Source organism: Apostichopus japonicus, chromosome 13, assembly GCF_037975245.1.
Source record: "Apostichopus japonicus isolate 1M-3 chromosome 13, ASM3797524v1, whole genome shotgun sequence".
Taxonomy (NCBI): domain Eukaryota; kingdom Metazoa; phylum Echinodermata; class Holothuroidea; order Aspidochirotida; family Stichopodidae; genus Apostichopus; species Apostichopus japonicus.
This window is the reverse complement of record NC_092573.1, coordinates 14,244,785-14,262,759: the sequence shown is the minus strand read 5'-3', so window position 1 is coordinate 14,262,759 and position 17,975 is coordinate 14,244,785. Positions and strand designations below refer to the sequence as shown.

General features: G+C 36.4%; 1 protein-coding gene across 5 annotated transcripts in view; it reads right to left on the bottom strand.

Annotated features, from left to right (window-relative positions):
* The window catches only part of LOC139978582 (uncharacterized), an 84,495-nt gene extending 68,397 nt beyond the window's left edge, over positions 1 to 16,098 (bottom strand). For 2 of the 5 annotated variants that reach the window (XM_071988922.1, XM_071988921.1), the window contains exons 1-4: positions 15,695 to 16,089; positions 11,477 to 11,812; positions 10,773 to 10,969; positions 8,003 to 8,016 (exon numbers count right to left, since the gene is read on the bottom strand). In XM_071988922.1, the coding sequence (XP_071845023.1) occupies positions 8,003 to 8,016; positions 10,773 to 10,969; positions 11,477 to 11,812; positions 15,695 to 15,821 (674 nt within the window). In that variant the 5' untranslated portion in view covers positions 15,822 to 16,089. Of the gene's footprint in view, positions 1 to 6,208; positions 8,017 to 10,772; positions 10,970 to 11,476; positions 11,813 to 15,694 lie in introns of those variants that run through there. The other 3 variants (XM_071988919.1, XM_071988918.1, XM_071988920.1) reach the window with 3 other exon arrangements.
* Positions 16,099 to 17,975: the final 1,877 nt, after the last annotated feature.

Below are 17,975 nucleotides of genomic sequence, written 5' to 3'. Positions count from 1 at the left end.
CGTTATCTACTTTTTCCAATTTCCCAATTCGTCGTTATAGAGACGGTCTATTTTCTTACCTGAGAAAGGTGCATTTCTTATTCAATGTAGATGTCTCAAATCACATTTTAGTAAAGAAAAGCGAAAAGAAAGTAGTTTTTGAATTTTCATTTTTTCTTACACTGTTAAAACCATTACATCTCGGTTCAAAACAAAACGTCTTATAAAACATGATAATAGGTAGAGCGCCCTCGTTTTTAAATTGACAATATTAGGTTCGTTCACACAAACCTCGAAAAGTGCTCGTTGTAACTTTAACAATAAAACACAATAACAAATTTCGTCTCATTTTCTTTCGACGTGATAGGTTTTGCAGACTGTTTTAGAACGACAATAATGTAACAAGCTATCATAATACGCCTTGAAGCAGGAGTTGTTGGATGTAGAATGTAGATATATCTCTAAAGTGCTCATTGCCTTTTTAGTTGTTCATGAGTTTATCCGTTAATGTACAACGCAGACAAATACGTTAGCAACTACTATAAAACGCAAAGAGATTTTTCGACTAAAATGTTACCAGAGATCAAAGAAAGAATGTTTGGCGATATTACAACATTGGAAGCACAAAACGATACACACAAACATTCAAACCGTGCAAGTAAATACTGCAACAACAATCCACGAATTTGTTAAAGAGCACACTCTCAATTTTTGAAATATTGTCACTTTAGAATATTGCAGTGCATTGGGTCTCTATTGTATTTCATTTCACTTGTATGTCTCTTCTCGTTTGTCTATAATCTAGCTGCCCCTCCCCCGTGTCCTCTCTCCAACTCTCTCTCTCTCTCTCTCCTCTCTTCCCTTCCCTCAACCCATATCCGAATTTGGTATGTTTTTTTATGCCCTGACTGTAGACTTACCATTCCATTTAACTTATTGTAATAAATCTTGACGATTTTGTACAGGTTATTGGCAAATCGTTAATGTTGTTGTGCGTATTAAATCTACATAATGAAAATATATTCCACACTTTAAACTAATACAGCGCATTTTGTGAAATAATGCATACAAGTAAAGGAATTGAAATGATTCCATTAAAGCCTTTGACTGCCTTTAGTATTCTTACTTTGTCTCTCAGTATATATACATTCAAATTTATGCTTGGTCCTTCCAGCGAATATATGTAAGTTTACTTCAAATTTCAAATCTACGTCTCTGTTGCATTTATTAGGAAGTAAAATAAAACTGAATAGAAACATAGTATACTGTAAGTCAAATACACATTACCTTAGCCAAAGGGATGAGGAAGGTGTGTGGGACGATGTCTATTGTCATTAATTGTAGCATTTATGTACTTCTACTTACAGAGATTCAGAATGCTGTCGTAAACTTCGGATGAAATAACCTATCTGTTCTACATCGCTGAGACCCCATTCCTATCAAAATTCTGCCCTCCCCCAGTCCATTCCTCAGTTACTACCCCCCCCCTCCCACCCCGCCCACTCCTCCGAGCCCAGTAGTTTAGAAAGAGTAAATACAACACTACGTCAAAGGTCAAATGAAGTCATACCTAATGAGGATCAAGATGGGGCATATGAATATTCATGAGATGAAATCATCGCCGAAAAATGACTTCGTACTTCATGTGGAAGGAGGGCCAAGAGGGGGTTAAATTCATGAGATGGTTTCATCGTCGAAAAAAAAAATGAATGAAACAATGTATCCGGTGATAAAACCTAACCCAGAGGAAGAATTAACCGGTATATTAACCGGTTGCACCACTAGTACAGCCTACTGCTTTCTAACAGGATTAGTGCGTAGTATATGTACAGTTTGCATACCATATACCAATGCACCATTATCAGTAGTGAATACTGCCGATGCGACCATAGAGCTAAATACATAAACACAGGCCATGAAACAGTTATTTTTACGAGGATATGCTGTAATGAATGTGTGAAAAGCCCGCAAGGGCTATGGATTACAACTTCACGTCCGGTGGAATCCGAGTCAACACTTTAACTCAAATTTGAATCTAAAACTAAAACTTGAGTACAATGCATAAGTTGCAACGGTGACGCCGTCGCTGTTTAGTGTTACATATTCATTACTAAACTCACATGTAGGCGTGGTCCAGCTCTTACAATGAGAACCGTTATTTCAAAAATGCTTTCAAATTTTGCCGTTTTTTTACACCTTTTCCGTTATTTTTAACCAGTATCACTGTCATTTTCAGTCATTCCTGACATACTTCATCCATGAACAACGCCGGTGCTACATTGAAACATAAATAAATTAAATAAAACAACAAACATTAACTAAGTTATGTTTTTCAGGCACGCACGTAATCACTTTAAGTTCCAGGTATGATGGATCGTTGTTATTTCCTCTAAGGTTGAACACAATACCGCGTTGTGGTCGTTTCCTTCCGTTTGAAAAATCGAATGAATTTAAACACGAAGATTTCTTTTACGTTGTATACGAAAATGTGTCAATTATCATTTAAACTTAACCTTTCATAAATTTTCATTCCCCCCCCCCTTTTTGTGACAGTTCTTTTCTACAAACTGCAAATGATTGCTATGCAAAGAACGCCGTTCTTCTACCTGACGCCTTGTTTCAAACCGTACAGTTCTGCAAAGACTTTTCCCTTGACATTCAGCTTTTCTAATGCCGCCACCTTTAAGTTTAGACGGGCGAAACAGGGCTCCATGATGTGCAAATCCGTAGGCAAAAACAATGCATTTCCTGAAAGAGTGATAATTTCATTATTTTTCAATATATAGTTTGTATATTGAATGGACGATTGTGGCAGATTCCGACGTTTGCTGGAGTACCCAATTAAAACTAGGAACACTGCATTTGCACTGAAAATATTGTCATTGAAGAACTGGTATGTATGGTACTATAGATTTGCTTGAAGTATTTGTGTCATGCTGCTAACCTCTGAAATATTTCCCCAAAGAGAGCGCTTTATTAAACCAGCTCGATAGTTTTCGGGTAAGGAGTGGACAGTATGAAGTAATTATTAAAGTTGCGTCTACGGTAGTTTATTTCGATCAATTTTGCGATCGTATATCATTTGATGCTGTTAAATCCTATGCATAACACTACAGATCAACAACTTGACTATACTCAAGTTTCATTTCAAGTAATGAATCGAAAATCGACTCATTTGAATATTGTTTTCAATTGCCTGACAATTAAACAGATTAACAATTAATAATATGATAAGTGCCAGGGGTTGGGGCGGAGTGTCAGAGACATGTATCCACCTCCTCCCCTTAGAAACCTTCAGTTGGTAAAATATCTAAAAACAGGATTTCTCATAGCTTTGATCTCAGTTTCATCAAGTTCACCATCTTAATTTTGAATTATTCTAGGTAAAGTCTTCGTGACATTGCTGACTAAGCGTAGAGACAGCTGCTTTAATATCTGATTCAGACCGGAAGCTTACTGTAATCTTCCAAATAGCATAACGTAATGCGTATTTAGCGAGACATAGCCATGCCATGCAAATATATTTGAACAGCACGTCAACTGATGCTTCATGAAAGAGGTTTAAAACCTCAAGAAAATCTCGTTCTATGCCTTCTTATAGGATACTAGTCAAGTCAAAAGATCATAGGACCGTAAAATTCACCGTAAACGTTCTGACGGAAATGAATTGGCACCTTAGCCCTAACAAAAATGTAGGTGAATGTCCTTGTTTGGTCAAATACAAGCTAATATTGACTTCATACCTGGTCAGGTAAATGTCAATGACGTCACATTACAAGCAAAATAAGTGTATTGCGTTGTTTCCTTGAAATCGGCTTAAATATTTTCCCCACTGTTGAAGTTTATGTAGCAACAGGATATTATGCATGAACGCAACTTAAGGGGAGTTTCCCTTCGCGCAACAGTATATTGTAATTATTGGTTAGTTAGATGGAATTCAATGTTTGTGACAAACTAAATATTAAGAACTAGAAAAACATCGTAATATTTAAGATTGAGAACAAATGAGAGGAGGGAAAAAAGTGAGAGCTACTAATTGATCATACACAAGGGCGTAGGAACCGGGGGCTGGGGGCGCCAGCCCCCCCCCCCCGTGAAAAATATGGGGGGCGGAAGTATCATTCCGCCCCGCCCCCTCTCAGCAAGTCAGAAAACCCCTTTTTCATTTCCAAATCAGAAAAAAATCTCATTTGGAGCACCAAATTGCATCTAAGGCCAGGTGAAAATGCAAAATTATTTACAAAATGGAGTGGGTGTTGAAGTGTGCTATATTGCACCAAATTGCATCTGAGGCCACCTGGAAATGCAAAAAAAAAAAAAAAATCCAAATTGGAGGGGGACACCCCCTCCCCTTAGACCCCTCCCCCAGGCCGGCCATCAGTCTTCAGCCCCCCCCCCCCACTCAAAAGTACCTTCCTACTCCACTGATCATACAATGATTTAGATATAAATCTTTATTTAGTATTATCTATCAACGAAGCACAAGATTTTGAGAACGCTTTTGAATCATTGCCAGACATCTCTGGAAATTTTCAAGGTTGACATTTCTTGGTTTGCCCCAGATAAACTGATTACTTTCTATTGCCGTTAATAGTTATATATGCAGACTAGCAATATACAAACATACACGCACCCACGCACGCATACACCCACACACATACACACACCCACACGCACGCACACACACGCACATACACGCATGCATACAACATACATAAACAGCCACAAGGCTCGTGCTTTTGTAGTTTTGCATATATGAAAGAAATTTCCGACATGATGGATATCATCTCGAAATTAGCTTATCCAAATAAATACGAAACGTAGCATTCGCTCCATTGACATAGGACAAAAAAAAAGAGGGATTTTCCAGTGGCAGAAATTCATTGTGTGAACAAAAATTGCTGTACGACCGCTCCACCAATAAACTGAGATTAGAAACCATTTCCTTGTAGCTTATCTGATATATCGAAACATACAGTCGCTATTGATGTTTCATGGTGTGAAATATCGTGGTTGTATACGCTACACGCCGACATATGCACGGTACTGAATAGCTTAGGTTATAGTTTATCACACAGTTTGTGTGTGTGTGTTTGTGAGTGAAATTACACTAAGTGTGAGCTGAGATCAAGATCAAGTCGACAGAAGTTTTATGGTCAGCTTCTTCCACCTGCATCATATAGACATAGTCTAAGGTACTTCACTGGACGTATTGTTTTGCTTTAAAATAAATTTAAACGACTTTGAATAATGTCTGTTGACTGACTTGCGTCCCTTATGTAGATTGGAGATAAATTAGCCTTTAGATATCGCACGCCATGTAAATTCCCCTTTGAATTACACGTTAAATCGTCAAAGTAATGTGGCGCACTCTTTAAAGCATTGTAGAAGTTCTTACCGGGTAAAAGCTACCCTCACTGAATATTGGGCACAAGTCATCATTCATCGGACCTTTCATTTTCCGTTACATGTCCATGCCTAGATTTCAACAACCGGAGAGCACAAACTTATGTTTGCATCACTTGTTAACAAACCTCGATCTTTTTTATTCACAACTAAGTAAAAAATAATATTATATATATATATATATATATATATATATATATCCTACGTTGCTCTTGCCAAGGCCTAAAGTGGCCTAAAATTAGCTCAATGTTCTTTTTTCTGCAACACATGTACTTCGATTTATGTACTTTGATATTCAAGCCTCAAACACTTAGTCCTCTTTGATAACATATATGGAAATACATTTTCTCCTGTTGCCTTTCGCCAATGTGTCTGCAAGGAGTAGAGAACATTTGGGAACATTGATTTGATATGGATATTAAATAATGATTGGTTCTACGTATAGCACATGCTTTTCCAGTGACTTTCTCCTGCAGTCGTCTTGCCTTCCTTAATCATCATACAGAATTTAGGCGGCTTGCAGAGGTATTGGATGGCCGGGTGGTGGTGGTTGGGTGGGAAGGGAAGGGAAGGGAAGGGAGGGGAGCGCGGGAGTTGGACGAAAACAAGCAATATTAGCAGATTTTGCAATTGTTAGTAACATCTTGTATGAAGTCATTGTGTGATTTCTTTTTCAATATATGTGATAAGAATCAAATCAATGGAGAATACAGCTTATGCATCTTCCTTTTAACGTTAAGCTTGTACACAAGTAATAAAACAAAAATTAAGATTCAAATTTGGCGACATTTGGAATAAACAATAGAAAGAAAGACAGACTATGTCCTTGTTTCAATTAACATATATTTTCTATTTTTTCTATTGTCAATATAGTCATTTTTTTATTGTAAGTAGCTTATCAAATACTATAATACTGCAATTTTGCCTCATATTCCCATATATGTTTTTTTACAACTCCACCAAAAACATGCTAGGCCAAGGGTGTAGGAACCGGGGGGCTGGGGGCGCCAGCCCCCAGTGAAAAATATGGAGGGGCGGAAGTATCATTCCGCCCCCCGCTTCGCAAGTCAGAAAGCCCCTTTTTCATTTCCAAATGAGAAAAAAATCTCATTTGGAGCACCAAATTGCATCAAAGGCCAGGTGAAAATACAAAATTATTTACAAAATGGAGTGAGTGTTGAAGTGTGCTATATTGCACCAAATTGCATCTGAGGCCACCTGGAAATGCAAACAAAAATCCAAAGGGGAGGGATTCAGCCCCACCCCCCACTCAAAAGTACCTTCCTACGCCACTGTTCTGGGCAGTACAATATACCTCAGGCAGAAGTTCCTACATTATTATTCAAAGGAGCGCACGTTAATTTCAAGTCACAGGAGTTAAACTAAAATGGTCAATACACTCGCACGAAAGAATATTAATGGTCTATTTTGAAACCAGTAGCTACTTGAGTTGATTGTAGTAAATGGCGATAAAATACAATGTTAAGATCTCATAACCAATATGTTCCTTGTTTTGACTATACGGTGAACCGTTAGCCTGCAGGTTGGATTCTAAATAACAAAGACAATATTGATCAATTTGTCATATCGAGATTTGTGAATTGCATGATCAATACTCGTAAACCCCCCAAAAAATGTCTTTTATAGAAATTAAGGTACAACACAGCGAACGTATCTGATAAAAAGCAGTTTATCACATCTTTCTTTTAGTCATTTCTGAGTAAAACTAGAATCCTCTCATTGTTAGGCTTAAATCAACGAGTTTTTGGCTTTTAATGCACTCATATTCTGCTGATAATAGATTCAGTGTACTATTACTACTGAATATGGCTCATAACAAGTTTCGCTTTCTCTTTAGCTTCCTCAGCTTTAGGCAAATGTTGTTGACCAAAGGCTAATTTAATGTAACTTACAATAGAGCTACAATAGAAATTAACACCTTTGTATGCGTCGTAGGTCATATCCAAATGTGACTGACACTTAGCAATCTATAACAAATATTTTGAAAATCCGTATCACGACCCTTTCAACCACACACAAAATGTAAACATAGAGGAGCAAAGCATTACGTGTAGACCTAATGAAAAGCCAAATATGACGTCTAAAATTTCTTCATTTTGTTTGGTGGGGGCTTCTGGGGATATAAAATATTAAGACTAACTGCCCAAATCTTTTCGGCAAAAGGGATAATAGAAATTCCTAGGAAATAAAAGCTTCTTTTGTTTTAGCTAGATTATAACGGTGAAAACTGCATCATCGGTAAAAACACATGACTATATCGTTAGCGCATACATCAATTTAATATTAGCAGGTCTGTATGGGTGTATATATATATATATATATATGCCTATATATTATGTGTGAATGTAACATGATTTGGTCAAAATTACAACCCAATGTAACATATATATCATTATAGATTAACCCTATGCAGTACAAAGGACTAGATCCATTCTAACTAGATATGTTAGATGGCTATGTTTCACTGGTAGTCCGCCATTTTGGTCTTTATGTAAAAGTAGCGTATGCATGAACCTCTTTATCTTCTAAAATCGTCATGTCCTTCATATTGATGTCCTCTGCTTCCTTCGATGCCCTTTCTTCTACCACCACACACCTAGAGTACTCATGCTAAAAAGGAAGAAGAAGAAATATTGTGATTAACTTTAAATAGCAAACATTAACAACTAGGCGATCCAGGGAGTTGCAGGTCACATCTAAGAATTTGATCTTATACCATAATTACTTTGACCAGAGACGGTACGATGCCAACACAATGTCGTATTTACCACCATCCAAGTTTGAAGTACAGGACCTTTGCAGTTTAAGAGCTGTTTGCTACACATTTCCTTATTTAACTTTGAAAATCCACTGACCTTTGAAATTTAATAAGATGTAGAAATTAAAAGTCTGATAAATTAGACGGAATCAGTGGTTTCCGTGATTGTTCATGCTACTGATGTTTTTTTTTTTTTTGTTAAACAAATGAAAACCCAGTTTGTTGGTTTTAATGACCTTTGATCTCTGACTTTTGACACTAAAACGTCATCGGCAATTGTCAATCAAAACTTGCAGTCCAATGTTCCTATGGTTTAAGAGAAGTTTGCAACACAATTTTAAGTCTCATCACGAGACCTCAATAAGGTTTGTGATAAGTAATGCGAAATTAATGTAGTCTGAAGTTTTCCAACATGGCAAGAAACATTTTGGTAAGTTTTGTGAAAGCTAAAGAAAGTTTTAATGGCCTTCTATCTGACCACACGTACCCGATTTCCGGGGACAGTCCCCGCATATATATGTCTTCCCTGGAATATCCATGAAATTTTTAGAAATTCCATGAATAATTTCAAGTTTCCTTGTTTGGCGTCCTCAGCTTGAACTTAAGTTGAGCTGTGACTGTTTACAACTAGGCTACATAAATATATGTTCATGCATTGCACACAGATAAAGCTAGGCAACCTAGATCGCTGAATAATTTCATAGCCTGTAATTAACCTTGAGTCGATTTTGGAAACCTAGACAACCAAAATACTGAGTGACCATCAAAATGCCTTTCTTTCAAAGTACAGTATAGGTACTGACCCTTGATGTCAGCATGTCCCCGGATCTCCTGGAAAACAACTATGGTCACCTTATTCTATCTGTGAACCCTTGACTGAATGACGTCATTTAACAAGGAGGCTCGGTAGGCCTCACAGAGGCATACACACACCAGATCTGATGCCGTTTATGAAACATCCTTTCGTCCAAATTTGGTCAAATCATATTGGGAGACATTTTTAGAGGAGGAAAGTGGGGCAGTGGGGACGGGTTGGTATTGGATGAACTTGGGGAAATAGTTTGTTTGCAAACCGATGAAAGCAAATATGCATTTTATTCTCCAAGATGTGTAAATGTAATTCCTTCCCACATCTTCCCATGATCTGAATGGAGTGGAAGGGAATCGGTAGACCTTGTCACCTACATCCACTCCCTCCCGCCACAAACTGTGAGAGATCCTAGCAGTGAATGAATCATGCATGTTTAGTGCACAGGAGTCCGTCAATTGCCGAAAGTGAAAGTTGGGCGGATGGAAAGCTTTTTGGTGTTCATACAAGCTTAAAGCGGAACAACCCGATAAGGTTAATAGGTTTTGTCACATATAGAAATAATGCAGAATACTCCTAGTGCTTTGCTTGTTAATAGTATGCTACACTCATTAAAATAACGTATTAGCAGCCTTAGGTGTAGGCTATATGTACTGTAATATAAATTATGCAGTTCCCTAAGTAAAGGAGAATACGACATATTTGGTTATAAATTAAATGTTATAATATCAAAACGATGAGAGATACTTGATCATCGATCCATACAGCTCGATTAAAACAAAAGCGCTAGGTTTTTACATCCATACTCCATGGTTATCCTTACTAGATATCAATTAAGTTGGTAAATCAACTGATGATCGATGTTTCTCGATTAATTATCCTGGTTATAGAAATAATCTGGCCTATCAATTAGTATCTAACACAACCTATTAATTCAGTCACGTGCCCACCCGATTCAAAAGGTGGGAGCTGTAAGCAGGGAATGCCAAATGTCCTCTGACTTAGGTAGGAGGAGCGTGAACCTTTATGGACGGGTTGCTATAGGCGAATGATGCATGTAGTGGTGGGTTGATGAATGCAAGTCCCCTACAGGGGAAGTCTGGGGAACCCCCTGGCTAAACAGTAAGTCAAAACACAAGGTTTTGCTAATAAGTTTATTAAATTTGGTTAAAAACGATCTCCATACTAAACGTATTCGCCGCGACTGACAATGGATTTTGGGGAAACCTGCGCCTCTCCCCCCCCCCCCACCCATGTCCACCCCTTTTCTTTGTGCACACCACTGGAACAATTATAAATATTTATTTCGATGAGTGAAAACCTAGCTTACGTTTATCTGATAGCTGTTAGCCTGTATAGTGTTAGAACATGCAATCATCTATAAGATGTCATGACGAAGATACATAACATATATATATATATATATATATATATATATATATATATATATATATATATATATATATATATATATATATATATATATATATATATATATGTATATATATATATATAAATATATATACATATATATATATATATATATATATATATATATATATATATATATATATATATATATATATATATATATATATATATATATATATATATATATATATATATATATATATATATATATATATATATATATATACTACAGTCGAATAATTAATACACTTACGAGCGGAGCAGCAAGATTCTTATTTTAAGATTGAAACACTCTTTTTTTATAAACAACACCAGTTTTGAAAAGAAAAGAAATTTCATTCTTTACGTTCAGAGGAAATTCAATCTTACCTTTGGGGCGTCGATGGTGGTGACATCGTCATCGTTGGAAGAAGGGTCGGGGTTGGGGGTTGTAGTGGTCGACGGAGTCGTCTTCCCACGCTTAGCGCAGTAGTAGGCCAAAAAGGCAAACACGAGTATGAAAGCAAACAGGAGCAGGGATAATGCCACATCGACTACTAACATCCTCGTAGGTGAATTTTTTTTTTCTAAATGAAAAGAAAACATCTCTGTATCATAATGAAAATTAAATCTCGATGTCCTTAATTGCATTAATTACAAAGAAGAAAAGAAAACGAATTCGAGCATACGCAATGTAGTCGGCAGAACAGTTTGATGTGATAGGTCTTATGAGTTGTTTATAAAAGGCGATATTTTATTCAATAAATTCCCCCAAGATATATAGAAACTACAAACGGAAACTGAACTCCTCCCTCCAATTTTCAAACCAAATACAGTTACTTCGATATTGTAACCAGGGTTAGAATATATATATATATATATATATATATATATATATATATATATATATATATATATATATATATATATATATATATATATATATATATATATATATATATATATATATTAGAAGATAGTGTTATCGTGTAAGATTTTGTCAATACTAAATTCAATATGGTATAAATCATCTTTCTTATCCCAGAGCATTCCTCATTCAGAAGACAAGGGGACGTGGCTATTCGTAGACTTACCTTTGCAGATGACCCCGAGGTCATTGTCATGCTTCCAGGAAGTAAATGTAAAGTTCATGTAGGGCAAGACTTGGACATTACCCTCCCTTTTACTTATTTCACAGTCAAGGATTGACTCTGCCCCCTCAGAACACATAATGTTCCATTCGGGTGAGCTGAGGGGTCCAAGATGCTCTGTGGATTTAATCGATTCTGCCGGACCTTGAAATCCTTGTTGTCTGCAGACCACCGTGGTTGTAGCCTCATCAAATTCGATTGTGGAAATAGTTCCCCACTCATCCTCTAAGAAAACTTCTACGTGCCCCTCGCGAGGATTATCTGGCACGATGCGAATATCTGTACGAAAGTAGTAGACATAGTATATGCTAACATGACAGGACTATATTAAATACTGCACTACTTATCATATACAATTTAATGATTGGTCATTGCTGCGAGCCAGACTCGAACACAATTTTCTGTGACTAGTAAAGTGTTATTTTGGATTCCAAGTAAGATTGAACTGGATCCAGCTATCTGCGTTTATATCATTCTGATCTGACAGTACTACCAGTGGCTTTTTGTATCTGTACACATTAGTACATGAAAATATGTCATTTCCCCCCTCCCCTCCCTAACCCCTAACCCCTCCCCCTCCCTAATGTTACAAACTGAAAGTGTAAATTCTAGCTCAGTATCCTTTACTTATATACACGATTGTGATTAGTTAACGCTATTGATTATGCAGAATCTCCTCACCTATATGTATTCTTTATTAGAAGTCTAGGATGGAATTTGTCGATCATGTAGGCCTGTATTATTTAAAATAATATACAGTAATAAAATAATAATTGAAAAGTCTCTTCTTGTTTACCTAGTTAATTGTATGTGACTAGCTCTTGCCGTAACTGCAAAGTTGAAAGATATTTCACTTGAATTTTTTACAATTATAACCAAATCCTTTTTGTTCAGTCTGCTACCATCAAACAAAGATCAAATATTATATGAATTTACGGATGTTTTTGGTAAAAGCCTTGATTTATCTTCTTGAAGGCTTTTTTTCGGTATATTCGGGGAATTTATTTGAATTTTGACTTCCTGAAAGATGAAAATTGTATAAATGAATTCGTTTATTTTCTTTCACTTTCTTGCACCTTTGACTTATGCTACATATCATAAGCACCACATACACATAACTACACTGTTAAGAAAAGTGTTGTAATTTTACGGTAGATTACCGACAGTCAATGTGCTATGTAGCCCCTGTTATAGTCCTGTGCTATAAGACGCAATTGAACTGCAGTTTTTAAGGTGGGGGGGGGGGGGGGGAAACGGTGCGACGTTCGAACGGTAAAATCACGTCATTAGAATTCAATTAAAGAACAGCTCCTCTCATGTAAACGATTCTACAATTGAACTGCAGTTTTTAAGGTGGGGGGGGGGGGGGGAAACGGTGCGACGTTCGAACGGTAAAATCACGTCATTAGAATTCAATTAAAGAACAGCTCCTCTCATGTAAACGATTCTACTGTTATCAGATCAATGTCGAGTAATTATGTACTTACATTATAAACTTATTCTGTATAATTACGAATGAGTACCACAACAGCTTAATGTGTACGTTTTTTAGAAAAGTCACCCAGGAAAGAACCTGGGCACCAAAACCGAACAACGGAACGACTGATCCGCCCCTATAGTCCCCTTGCATCGAGACTGTGAGATCATCGTCAGGATGTGTATCACGATTTCCATTCAAGGGGAACATATTCAACACATGGTACTAGTGATCTGTTTAACTTTTTAAGAAAAGTCACCCGGGAAAGAACCTGGTATACGAACAACCAAATTACTTAACGACTGATCCGCTCTCAACCCTATAGTCCCCTTGCAACGAGACTGTGACTGTGTGATCATCGTCACGGGTGTGTATCACGATTCCACTAAAAGGGGAACATATACTACACATGATCTTAATCAAAAGGCCGAAAAGTGATCTGTTTAACGTATTTAAGTAGTAGATGAAGTGCACTTGTGTAGGTTATAATAGTTGAAAGCAAAGTCAGCTTTACATTCCGATTTTGTGTATTGAAGATTAAAGTGAACACTGTCACTTTAGTGTAAATGCACAAAATTTGACGCAATGGGTAAATAATATGTTTACTGCTATAGTGTGCAATGTATCAAAGCGAACGCATCAGGCTGACCAAGCAAGTTATAAAACTGATGTATCAAATATTGTAGATCTGTGTGATGGGAAGAATTTAAGACTCAATCCAAAGAAATCTAAGGAAATGGTTTTTGAGAATATAAATATTAAACATGAAGGTCTTGTATCATGTAAGTTAACTAAAATCTCAATTAAAGATGCGGAAGTAGAACATCATACAGTATATCTAGGTGTTTGTATTGATGACAAACTAAGTTTCACTGGTCATAGAAGCAGAATTCTTAAACGTGTGTACTTCATAGTCTCAACTCTATCGTATATAGTTCCATATTTTCATGTTGATGTAAGGAAAAGAGTTTTTACTGCCAATATCTTACCACACCTAATATATGCTGTTTCTGCTTGGTATCACTTTTTACTAATTAAAGATAATAAAAGAATTATTATTCTTTTAAAGTATTGTTCTAGAATTTTAATATAGATTTTAACTTTCTTATGAGTACTGTAAACAATGCTGCTAAAAATGAGTTCATTAGAAGTGTAAATTGCATACAGAAAAATGACAGGCATTCTTTGCATACCGAAGTTAACTCTCTACTTCGAGAAACTACTAGGTATAATTTGAGAAACAAAGCAATAACACCAAAATTCAGAATTAATGTGTATAGAAAAAGTTTTATTTATCGTGCTGCTATTTATTTACAAAATGGTAATCTGGAAAATTTATTGTAGACAGCTGCACTTGTACGTTTTGTATATCTATGTATGTATGTGTGTGTGCGTGTATTTGTGTGTGTATGTGTATGTGCATATGTGTATGTATTTGTGTGTGTATGTGTATGTGCATATATGTGTACATGTGTGTATATGTATATGTGTGTATATATGTATATATATATATATATATATATATATATTTAAATATATATTTATTTATTGTTTTTGTGTTTTGTACACTAACATTTTAAAATAATTTCTTGTTACATACTCACTTTTGATGTCCTTTTTATAAATATTTATATTTATACTGGAAATAAATAAATAAATGAAAAAATAAATGAAATGAAAAAAAATGAAATGAGTCATAATATCCACGGTTAATTAAAAGAGCATTCTCACTGTTATTCTACGACCAAAGGTGAATGTTAGTATATGATATCATAGTATTTTTACTTCAATTACGTCCTGTGGTTTTATAGAACGGGAAGTGTAGGTACACAATAAATAAACATGCTTCATAACGGTTACTTTTATTTTAGCAGTAAAAACCACTGTACAATACAAACGGCGTGCCACAGTAATGTTACGTCAATATTTCACCTTTAATTGACAGTTGCTAGCTCAGCTGAATGTCTTCTGAAAAACTGAAAAACTTTTCAATCTAATCTCAAACTTGTATCATGGTTTATTTCCTTAAAAAGAAGGAACATGAGGCAAGGAAAAGGAGATGGGAGGAAAGGAAATTACACTGTTATCCCTTGTCTTATATTTTTCTCAAACCTAAATACTTCGTAGAAATATTCTCAGAGATCAATCATGATTCAAACCAACCCGCAATCATTTGTGAATACCGAAGTTCGAATCACGGGGGCGGCTGGAAGGTTTTTCACTGTTCTGGATTTTCCAAATCACTACAATTTTAACTCACGGACGACCCTCCAGCCTTGGTACGTTTCCTTGCTATGCAAGGAACGGCAAGATTTATACATGTCGCTCATGTATACATGGTGAATGGTTTGCTTTCATTATTGCGAAACTATGAAACACTTCAGTGTGGGTTTGATAGCATTGATTAATTACGTAACACTGATCCATTGACTCATCGAGAAATGCTCAATCTTATAACTCTACAAAATAAAACATGATTTGATATTCGAAGAAGAGCATACATATAGATTGAATGCAAATATATATATAATGTATATCACAATTCTCTAACAAGGGGAACATAATGTTACACATGATCTTTGCCACAAGGACACATGACAACATAAACACATTCACTGTTGATATTCCAGTTCTACAAATAATTTTTAATTTAAAAGGAAAAGGGATAAAAAGTGTCAACTTACCTCCGTCCATAACTTGAGCTTGGCAAACGCAAACAGTAATAAGAAAGATACCAATGAGTCTATAAGAGAACATGGCTAACATCGATTTAGAAACTGAATTCAGAGTCATTACGTCCACCATATTCATTGAAAAGCAGACTACAGGAGGTCAACTATATCTGAACTGGTATAATCATGAATGTAATGGTTTATCCGTCTTGATCAGTGGGCTAATCGCTTTTGACTTCAACCGGGAGGATATTAAGGTTGTCGCTTCACGTCTATCACTGTTTGAAGTGATGAATGAATTAGACGGTTTTTGTGTAGTAAGCTAAGTTCTTCTATGTGATGCGTCACTGTAACACATACGGGAAGCAGGATGTATCTCGACTGAGCAGTACATTCCAACTGGTATTATACATAGCAGTACCGGAAACTCCTACTGTATCTAGCCAATTGGTCTTAGTTCAACATTCAAATGTGACACAAAGAGGAACAGAACATCCAAGAGATTGTCTCTACAAGATGTCTATGTCTGCTGTAAAATGGTTAATTTCGTGAACGCTTCATTAAAGAGGTTATGAAGTGGTGGGTTTTCATGTCTTGGAATGGTTTATCTACATAATTATAACACCACCCATGCACAACTTTCGGTAAATGCGGCTTCAAAGCAATTTGCTGTCAAAGTATTCCCTAAAGACCTCTCGAGCTGCCACTCATAAGCAATTCAAAGCGGCCCATCGCAGTTCATATGACGTCATCAAAGAAACCATTTCAGCCAAAGCCGACTCCCCGTTTTTTACCGATACGGCGTCATACAGTTTACTATATGTAACCACAACACTTTGCTCATCAATTGAACATGTGTTTTCTCGAATCTTCCGATTCCGAGGAAATGGGAATAACCTCTCAGAAACTTCGTCAAGCTTTGACGAAAATGATTTTCTTGAAAAAGAAGATGAAAAAATAGTTTTCGAGGGTGATGAAGATATCGGTGTTTTTCCATATCAATTGAGCCCCTTGCAGAAGAATTGTAAAACGATCCCGAAGGCCGAGACGCGTCGCTGCCGATCGAAGTCACCGAGCAGAACGGTTGGACTATCCTGAAACTGGTCGGTTGAGCATAAACAAAACCACCGTTATTAAGACCATGATATGATTTAAAATTTAAAATGATCCTGCTACTTAACTTCGTAGCGAAGTTTCTAGAATTTTTTTACTTACAGTGCAAGGAAAGTGTGATATTCTGTGCAAGTGCAATCCTATAGTACTAGTCGTGGTAACATGGGGTCTAGACCTAACTACTAGACGTTGTATAACAGGCTAGCCTGTGTAATTGTATCATCAAACTGTTACGTCAAATCATAACACAGGCCAGTTTTACCACAAAAGAAAAATTGCAGATGTAGTATTGATTGTTCTAAAAACCAACTGGCTTTGAGTTTTGTACAAAATATTAGGTAACCAATAAATAAATTCGTCATTTGCTGCATCAAGGAGGCCTAAGCTATGGTCATAACAAGTAATTTGACAATAGTATAGGCCCACAGGCACTCGTGACATTGTTTATGTGTAGTGTTTTGAACGAGTCGTGTCCAACTTCTTCGATTTCTGTCATCTTTGGGAAAAGCGTGCACTTTAATTCCGTCTTTACTTGTGGTGGAGCAACCTGGGACCACACATCGGCACGGCATATTTAACAGTTACGAGATAAATTTAATTAAAAACAAAACTACAAATCTCAGAGCACCGTAAAAGAGTAACGTTGTGTGTTCCTAGACGTTTAAGAATGTAAACATAGTGTTCTGGAAGTGAGCTGAGTTCCTCGACTGACGTCACGTCGCATTGCCGTATATACCAAAATATTTAGAAAGGTTTTATTACCCTCGAATGTTTGATCGTTTATTCCTCGAGGATGCAAGCTTTGTTTGACACAAATTGGGTATCATTGGAAAGCTACGAGTATATAGAAAACGATGATTTATATAAATGTTTCCATTTCACCCCCTCTTTAAGACTAGGCACAGTTTACACTGTCCTAAATTTGATTACATATACATGACGTAACATTTGACTTGTGTCATCCAGGATAGCAACTCTCTTCTAGGGTTGAATTACTGGACAAAAGAAAAGACGTAAATTAGGATGTATATCATCAGATGTTCAAGAATTATGTGACATCACAAAATATAAACGCGGTATGTAATTGTAACCACACTGTCTACGCATGATGTATGAGTGCCAAAGCTTTGGCAGACGATGGATGTGCCCTTGTTGTATACTATATTGACCAAATGTTGTT